The sequence below is a fragment of the Eucalyptus grandis genome, chromosome 5 (assembly GCF_016545825.1).
Source record: "Eucalyptus grandis isolate ANBG69807.140 chromosome 5, ASM1654582v1, whole genome shotgun sequence".
NCBI lineage: Eukaryota > Viridiplantae > Streptophyta > Magnoliopsida > Myrtales > Myrtaceae > Eucalyptus > Eucalyptus grandis.
In genome coordinates this window covers 59,642,411-59,652,056 of record NC_052616.1, presented here as the reverse complement: position 1 = coordinate 59,652,056, position 9,646 = coordinate 59,642,411, and the positions used below count along the sequence as shown (strand labels likewise).

Here is a 9,646-nt window from a genome sequence, read left to right as displayed (position 1 = left end):
TATATAAGGAAGACGTTCCAGTTGTTCGAGTGTGTGCGCGATAGAAGAATTCCAAAGTCTAAAGCTCTTTGTTCTTAGTCAATTCATTTTCTGAGCGAAATCTTGTACGCAAAAGAGAGTCCATATTCTTGAGAAACCTTGAGGAAGTGTGGTAGAGTATCTACACTATGGAATCAAGGGAAAGCCTTGCTGTAATAACTCTTTTGTTCATAGTGAAATCCAGCCGGTGGGCTGTCAGTGCGGAAGAGTGGACGTAGGCTTGGAATAAGCCGAACCACTATAATTTCTGTGTTCATTTTCTCTTCCCTACTCTCTGCTTTACTTTGATCATAATTCGCTTTGTTAACGAAAAAAGAACTTCCTTTCTATTGTCTGCTTAGTATTGCACTTTTATCTCAAGAAATTTTTTTTTACACCTATTCACCCCCCTCTAGGTGCTTATACTAGCTATCTCAAATAGTCGTCAATGAATATGTTGAAATAAAAATTTCTACACAACATTACTATATAGGTCTACTAAGATCAATGTAAATGACCTCTAATAGGTCATAACTTCGAAATATAGTTTTCTTCTTTATCTTAGTCATCTTACCTCTACCATGATCTATGTAGGTCTTTAGGTCACTTTTAAGAGTAAACAAAATGTCAGCTTTATTAGCCTTTCTGCTCTTTCTCTAGAGATGTGACTAAGATGTTTATACCACAATAATAAGATTATTCTTTAGATAGAGGTCTCTTGGAAGTAATATTTTTAGCTGTATATCCGACATATATTTCATTGGGAGTTAAACATAATTTATACAATCCATTAGATATATTGCAACACCCGACCTTATTTGAATTAAAGAACATAGAAATAATATTATTCTTTATTTCAAAAGAGTAACCACTCATGTCCAAATATGATATGGAAACTAAGTTTCGTCTTAAAGAAAGTACATAAAATGCGTTTCATAATATCATTTAAAACCATAATTAAGAATTAAAATGATCTCTCATGAACTCAACATCAACTATATAGTTCATCATGATTTGGCTTTATTCGATTTATGAATCCTCGTATGGTAAAAGTAACATCATTAGTTGCACTACTCTTTAGTCACCAAGAACTGAAGAGGGCTGTTGATAAGTTGAATTCATATATAAATGCCAAAGACCCATTACCTGTATACTCATGCTTGGACAACCAAGTTTTAAATATTTACTACAGACTATCTTTATGTGACATTTCTTCTTACAAAAGAGGCAATGGTCACCATCCCTTGAATGGTACTTTCTTAAGACTCAAACTGTCAGAATAACCAGTGATTTCATAAGTTCCTTAATGAGTATGATTTTTGGACTTTAGGCTTACCATCCTTAGGATGCAATCCCTAACTTTACCTGAACCATCATATCTTATGTTGAATTGTCCTTTCAAGTATGTCTCAATCTTGGTATTAGATAAGGTACAGTTTCAAACCACAAAGACTTCCATCATTTGTCTAACTGTAACAGTCAGCTGACAAATCACTATTCAAGTGTTCTATAAGGAATGGTTTCTTGGATAACAAGCAAATTTGATTGCTTTTTTTTTTAATAAGTAGTAAAATATGCCTTTTTGGGGTTCAATATTGTCGATCGTGTAATCTACCAGCCTATCTTTAGTAAAAGCAACATGAATATCCACTAGCTTATCACAAAAACAGAAAATCCTCTTTCTATTTCTTAAAAATTGAACTAGTAAAAACCTCAATAGTCATGAAGTTATCATGTACATAAAAGGTGACTAAAAAAAAAGTAATGTATATAATTAGCATCATGTGAGTACTGTGTAACTTAAAAACATATAAGTACACATCCAGAGAATTACTCGGATCCTTATATAATTATCTTTAGGCAAAATACATGACATGTAGTTGTATATTCTTCATATGACAACGACTATAAGTATATATTCCAAGTTTTGTGAATTCATCACCTTTGGATGTACGAACCACTAGGATCAGTCATTCCTCAACTATATGTTTTTTATGTGTCCCTCCATAAACCAATCATAATCATTTTCTTTGGAAGTATGACCACGCATTAGAATTGGAGACATCCCACTACAATATGAAATCGATATTTTTCAAATCTAACCAAGTGTTTCACTTTGGCGGTTACAATTCAATTGAATAATTGAAACTCTCTCATACTGGAAATATAAACTTTATGTCTCACATTCATCTTAAGCATATGATTCTAGACGGGGTAATTTGTCACTAAAATTACATGTCATACCAATTATATTTTTTTCATTCATTGATACATGTTAATACATGTTGAACCTTATATATATTATCAATGAATCAATGCTCTACATATTACTTATGTGATGATATAGATGTGAACTTGCATTTGTATTTCCAAAATAATAAAAAAAAAACAATAATATCCTAAAAATACATGTATTTAAGGTTTCGTATATATTTCCACATTCATAAAATCATCAAAAATATAAATAAATATACTACAATGTAAAACATCTCTATACAAGCATGTAGACTCCAAGAACGCACCAATCGAAGCCCGGATGTGCCTTCATGTGTCTTTGGAGTGCATAGCCCGTACACCGCATGTGATGTTTACTTGAATCCGTTTGAATTGTTGACTCAATCGGTTCAACTGGTTGACCGGTCTGGTCAATGGAGAACAAGGTTAGATCTCGGGTTGGCAGTCTGTCTTCTGGTTCATCATTCACGTTCAGTTTGGAATTAGTTAGAGTGAGCAGACTTCTGATGTAGAACAGACTTTGACACTAAAGTCTGGCAGTCTTCAGACTTTGACACAGAAGTCTGGAAATCTTCATAATATACTTTGGACATATGTTACGTTAAGTCTTCTGGCCGTCTTCTGACTTTGATAATATCCTCTACATGTTCTAACATTTGCATGGTCTATTACTTAACCATTAAACATGTTAGTAGCCTTTGATTTATTTTGTCATCTTCAAAATATCATAAGGGATTTCCCTAACAATCTCTCCTTTTTTGATGATGACAAAACAATCTCTGAATATGCAGATTTGTAAACATGCTTTTAAAGATATTAATTTAAATCAAAGGATATCAGAAGATAGCAAATAAATTGAGCATAACAATATATAGAAAAAATAATCGTAGCTCAATATTATGCAATAAATAATATCAATCAATCAACACATGCATATTCATATCTTCTCCCCCTTTTTGTCATAATCAAAAAGCGACAATAATGGGAAAAAGTATCACGTAGAGAATTATAACAAATATGTCTTGCATAATTTCTAAAAATCAGCTTTTATAAGGTAAATTGAATATTGAAGATATGCAATATAGCTCACTTCGATTATATATATCAGAAAATATTCAATAAAAATCACGGATGCATCATAAAATTCATTTATCCTTTTTGTCATAATAAAATGATAATATCAATAAAAGATTTGTTAATGACAAAAGGTAATAAAAGATGCACTAACCGAATTTTTTAAAACAAATTCTGACACATTTACCTTTCATTTCATTCATAACAAGATCACGATCAATCCAAAAATATTTTTCCATAATTGATCAAAGCTCCCCCTCAATTTGTTGCCTTTTTGAGATGATCACGATTCTTTCCTTTTTCTTGGATTTGCTTTCTCCCCCTGTGATTATGGCAATATTTGCGAATAGAAACAATTGTTGCTTGTGCACGTTGAACATAATATTTTTACAATATTTCCTTTGTAGCAACAACATCTGCAACGATCACTTGCATTTTGAAATTCAAGGCAAAAATTTATTTTCTTCAATCAAGCTCGTCTCGAATTCAAACTGCATAAACTTAACTAATTTTTTTGCACAAATAAGCTGTAATAATATCCACGTGATATATATAATACCATTTTCTTCAAATAGATAAATTGAATAGCATATATAAAATTATCAAATATTAAAATTCTGAACTATCCAACCTTTTGTACGACACATAAGGGATTTCCTCAATAATTTGCAAATTTTTTTGCATAAGGAATGGAATCTTTGAACCTCCAGAAGATAATATAGAATCTCCATGATTTTCTGATTGAGTTTTCCAAAAATCCATATGGAAGATTCTTTTGTGACCTGCAAATTCTTATATAACAGATAATAATCTTTGTAAAAATGTCACGTAATATCTTCCATTGATTTGCGGATCAAACTTGCTAGATATAATATATCTTCTAAGAATATAGCAAGAATATCTATGAATATGCAGTAATATCTTTCGAGATCAAAGAGATTTCCTTGAGCATAAATTTCAGATATGCATTTTGCAAAAGGAAAATAGATATTTTTGTCACGTGCCAAAATTGCAATACCTTATATTTATGACAGAAGATATTCACAATATAATAAAAAATAATCCAAAATCATGATAAATACACGTAGAAATTTGCAAGGCGGGATGATAAAAAATATTCTCTTACCCATGGTAAATGTTTGAAATATACCGTTAAAAGAAATCATTACCAATCTTCGTAGGAGATATTTTTCTAATTGCACCAAAATTTGCATAGATTCGCAATCATTCTTGCCTTATTGAATTTCCTGCAATCAACTCATTTCCCTTTTTGGTATCCATTAATTTGGATCCTTCCATGACGTTAGAGTAAAATAGAAAATCTCCATAATCAAATATTCTTTCTTAATTCATCGTAACAAAGTATTCAAAGAAAGAATATTATGCACAATGTTATTTTGAAAAATAAATTCTCACTTAGTCATTGTACGATAAAAACAGAGAGAATAAAATCTTTGAATATCTAAAAATATCTTGCATCATCACGTAAAACAGATTTTCACTTTGCAAAATATGAATAAATCTGAGAGTATAAAATTAGACAAAATAATCTGAATTATCTCAAATAATCACACGTACTAAATCAAATCTCAACTCACAAATCACAAAAACAAATCATACGATTCTTTCTTCCATAAAACAAATCAAGGAATATGATCATTATAAAATCTCAATCAACCAAGGATATATCGAATATCACGTATAATGAGAATTATCACTCAAATCAAATTGAGAATAAAAATTCCTTACCAAATCCTCTTTCTTCTTTCTTTTTCATATCCTGCAAAAATAACTCATCTTTTCTTTGGTACCCATTTTTCTTGGGTCCATGAGAGTTAGCAGAATATGCTGTTTTTACCCAATTTTTCTTAACAGGTCTCCAGACTTTAGGGCAATCTTTCCCAAAATGTTCCAAATCTCCACAATTTGAACACTTAAGGGCATTTAGACCAACAAGTTTTGTAAAGATATTTTGAAAATGCTTCTTGTACGCAAGTTTATGAGGTCTTTGTCTAAGTCTCTCCTTAACTTTGGGAAAATCAATTAAAGAATCATTTTCCTTAATGAAACCAAGTCCCGACTTATTATAGTAAGGAACTTGTATAGAAATGATATGCTCTAATGTTTTTGATCCATTTGAAAGTCTTGTTGAAATATTTGAAAATTCTTTCTTCAAAGAATCATTTTCTTTGGCAAATAAATCTCGACTTTCTTTTGATTGTAGAAAATCTTTTGCAAAATTTCAAAATTTTCTTTTTTGAGAAAGATCATGTTGCCTAAGCCGAAAATTTTCCTTTTAAGTTTGGAGATCCTTTTAAGAGAAGATTTGAGATTTGAGCAAAGCTTCTTTATATACTTTGAAACTTTGAGAGGAATTTTTGAATGACTTACCTCGATTTCCTCATCGGATTCTGAGTCTGTGTCTAAGTCAGACTCTGATTCTGAGTCCGTGTCTGAGTCAGACTCAGATTCTGAATGTGCCATCAAGCATAAATTTCCATGCTCATCATTTTCTTTTATTGTTCTTTTCTGGCCATTCTGCTTGTATTTTCTTCCATCAATTTCCTTCCTTTTCTACTCAGCTTTTGAATTTCTTGACCATAAAGGCAAGTTCTTCATCGTTCATGTCATTTTCTGAGTCTATTTCATCAAAAACAACATTAGATATTAAAGCAATGGACTTCTTACCTTCGGGATCTTCATCGTTGATTTGTTCCACTTCATAGGATTGAAGAGTGCCGATCAATTCATCAATGGTGAGTGGCATAATCCTTTGAGTCTCCCGGATTGAGGTCTTGACATGGTTCCAATCCTTTGAGAGACCTCGCAAGAGTTTGTTGACCTTTATTGGCGAAGAAATTGGATGACCTTGATATGCCAAACTGTTTACAATTTCTGTAAAACGATTGAACATATCTTCAATCGACTCTCCTTGCTTCATCTTGAAGGATTCATATTTGCCGAGCAGGAAGTTTACTTTTGTCTCTTTTACACGATCGGTCCCTTCATATGTAACATGAAGTCTATCCCAAACTTCTTTTGCTGTTTCACATGAAGGGATTCTATTATATTCAGTAGGAGACAATGCGCAATATAAAGAATAAATAGCTTTTGCATCAAGCGCTTCTCTTTTGGACATCTCCATCCGAGACATAGGAGCGGGGGGTTTGCTTTCTTTGTCTTTGCCATTCTTATTTGATGTAGATGCAGCAGTGGGATTGATTCCTTTTTCCACAACATCCCATTGCAAGGGATCTCTGGATCTTAAGAATGCTTTCATTTTGTTCTTCCACACGTTGTATTCTTTTCCATCAAAATATGGTGGCCTTGTGTTGCTTTGCCCTTCCATAAGTCCTGGTGCCAAGATACTAGCCATAAAGAATCTTTAGCTCAAAAGTAAAAACACTTTTATAAACCGAGCACTTGGCTCTGATACCAATTGAGAGTGCTAATATGAACACCTAGAGGGGGTGAATAGGTGTATAAAATAAACCTTGGCAAATATATGCGGAATAAAATAAACTTTGAGTAAAACAAAGGAGTTAAGGAAGAGAATTAGGACACAAGATTTATAGTGGTTCGGCTTAATCCAAGCCTACGTCCACTCTCCCACGCTAACAGACTTCTTGGCTGGATTCGACTATGCAATCAACAAGAGATTACAACTTTGAGTGCAAACACTTAGTAGTAGATCACACTATCTCACTAAGTCACTCTTTTGGTATTTCTCTCACGATCACAAATGTTTAAGCTCTCCAAAGACAAGTGTATGATCGAAGGTTGCTCAGACTTTGGAATTATAAATTCTACGCTCTATCTCTTACTTGCTCATCGGTCCATGATCTCCTTAAATACTCCTCCACTTCCAAACTACCCGTTGGACAGTATCCTGAGAATCGTCTTCCAATATACCCATTGGACAGCTCTGTATCTAGAAGATTTGGTAGCCGTTGAGTGACAAAGGTAGAATCCCAAATTGATTCCGATCGCCCATACAAACGAAATATTGGTTTCCATAAGTAAAGCTTCTTCGTATAGAAAGATCTTGTCTTCAAGATCCAATTGTCAATCAATTAGATTGAATCAATCGAATCAATCAAATCAATCTTGAGTCAATCACTAGCCGTTATATGATTGGGCTTGAGTTATGTTTCATCGAATATGGATGTCCAATATGAGTCGTAGACTTTTACAAACTCGGGTCTGAACATCTGCTTCTAAACAGATTTAGTTTTAAGGTTTGGGTTCAACTTCAGCATAAAGTCTGTCTTCTGGTTCATCATTCACGTTCAGTCTTGAATTAGTCGAGTGAGCAGATCTAACATTTGCATGGTCCGGGTCTTAACCATTCAATGGGTAGCCTTCGATTTAACCACATCTTGCGCAGGTTGGTGATGTCAGCATGATATCAGCCCTGGCATGTGGAGCACACGCTTGCTTTGATGAGTGTGCGTGGGAGCGCATGATCACCACATGTCGACACTATAGCATGCGCTGACACCATCGCAGCATGTGGTGGCACGTGTGAGCATGTGCCACTTCCTTGGTGGTGTGTGACCACTCTAAGCGTTCATCTCAATGAGCTCGTTCCATTTATGTGATCAAAATTAATTTTTATTGCATGAAAAGTCACGAAAAAAAAGGGGCCAAATCTGTACATTTGAGTTCTAGGCTATGGTTGCTCTAGTACCACATGTGAGTTGTGAAAACATTTCAAGATATTCATAACTAGAATTAAGAACACATGTATAATCAGTAAAGAAATTTATGCATCAGATTTGGAATCCATCATTTTTTATGCGAAATAACGATAATCCAAACTCAAGAGCTTCTCCTTTGTTCCCCTCTATATTACTAGCTCAATAAGACTGCCCATCACCTTTAATGTTCACTAGTATTCAATAAGCGCTCCTTATTTAAGGATAATTATGTGTCGGGTTAAAAAAAAAACCTGAGCACCATTTATAAAGTTTTCAATTAGGCCCTCTCATCATTTTCTTGGCTCAACTTAGTCTACATTAGTCAGCCCGGTATTAGATTTATTATGAAATCTTATATCTCATTTTATTAGATCAATCTCATAAAATGATAAATTGTAATATCAATTAATGGTCTAAATTAGAAAAACTCTTATTGCTACATCTCCGTCCTCGTCCCCGTTGGACTGAAGAGGCTCTTGTTCTTCCTCCCGATGATCCTCCTCTTCCTCCTCCTCCCGCTCCATCTCACACTCACCCTTGCCGGTCTCACCTCCTTCTTCGTTGCCTGGCTTTCCATCTTCAAGCTCCTCCTCCTCGCTTATCGCAAAGGCCCTTTAGTGCCGCCGCCGACATCATCACCCCTCTCTTTTCCACTCTTCGTCACGATTGTGTCACTTTCGATCAAGATCAGCCCTTCCGTGGAAAGTGCGGCCACCGAGAATGGCGGCGGCGGTGGGGCCCTGAAGTCACTGGCAAACTATGTCGCAAAATGTCTATTGTTGGTTTTGCTCTTTCCGCTCTACCAGTGGAGTGACTGTGTGCACGAGTAGGTCATGATGTTGGCGTACTCCGTCCACTTGTATATTGTGCTCGAGGTGGCTATGGCGGTGGTCAATGCATCAGCTACCCGGTTCATTGGCGTGTCGGTGGAGCCGCAGTTCGATTACCGTACCTCATTACATCATTGCAGGACTTCTGGTGTATGAAGCCATCCGGTTGGCCTCAAGCCGCCTCGTGGGAAGGCAGTGGGCTCCTCTACCCCCCGTGCTCGCCACTTTCACAGTATCTATCCTCATGCACGAGCTAATCTTCTACTATATAGGGAGGAAGGAGCCCACATGGGTGGTCATGTGGTTCTTCCTCCTCCATGGGGTTGCCGTGGCAACAGAGGTCATAGGGAAGAAGGCGCTGTGAGGCACGAGATGGCAATTGCTGGCAGAGGTATCAAGGTTGTTGACTATGGGGTTCGTGGTGGCGACAGGCTTCTGGCTGTTTGTGCTGCCCTTACTATGGTACGACACGGTGGCGAAGGCGGGGAGAGAGACCATTGCTGTTATTGAGTTTGTGAAAAAGGCTTTGGAGCTTATTGAGATTTATCTCACTTACCATAGTGAGTGGTCGCTTATCATTATGCACAGATTAATCATCCTCTTGAATTGATAAGTGAAGGGATAGTATTGACTCTGATACTATGTTTAAAAGTCGAGCCTAAAAATTAATACTGATAGATGATAGAAGAAGACTACATATAAAGAACAACCCATTGTCAAACGATGTGAACTTCAACATAGTCGATATTTGATTCCGCTCATGAACTTTAGTTTTCTTCAATTCAATCC

The 9,646-nt window shown here is 35.3% G+C and overlaps 1 protein-coding gene across 1 annotated transcript; it reads left to right on the top strand.

The window, feature by feature from the left end:
- Positions 1-8,001: 8,001 nt before the first annotated feature.
- LOC104431476 (acyl-CoA--sterol O-acyltransferase 1-like) lies at positions 8,002-9,221 on the top strand. Its single transcript, XM_010044098.3, has 3 exons — positions 8,002-8,022; positions 8,450-8,837; positions 8,998-9,221. Exons 1-3 carry the CDS (start codon positions 8,002-8,004, stop codon positions 9,219-9,221), a joined length of 633 nt encoding a protein of 210 aa, XP_010042400.3.
- Positions 9,222-9,646: the final 425 nt, after the last annotated feature.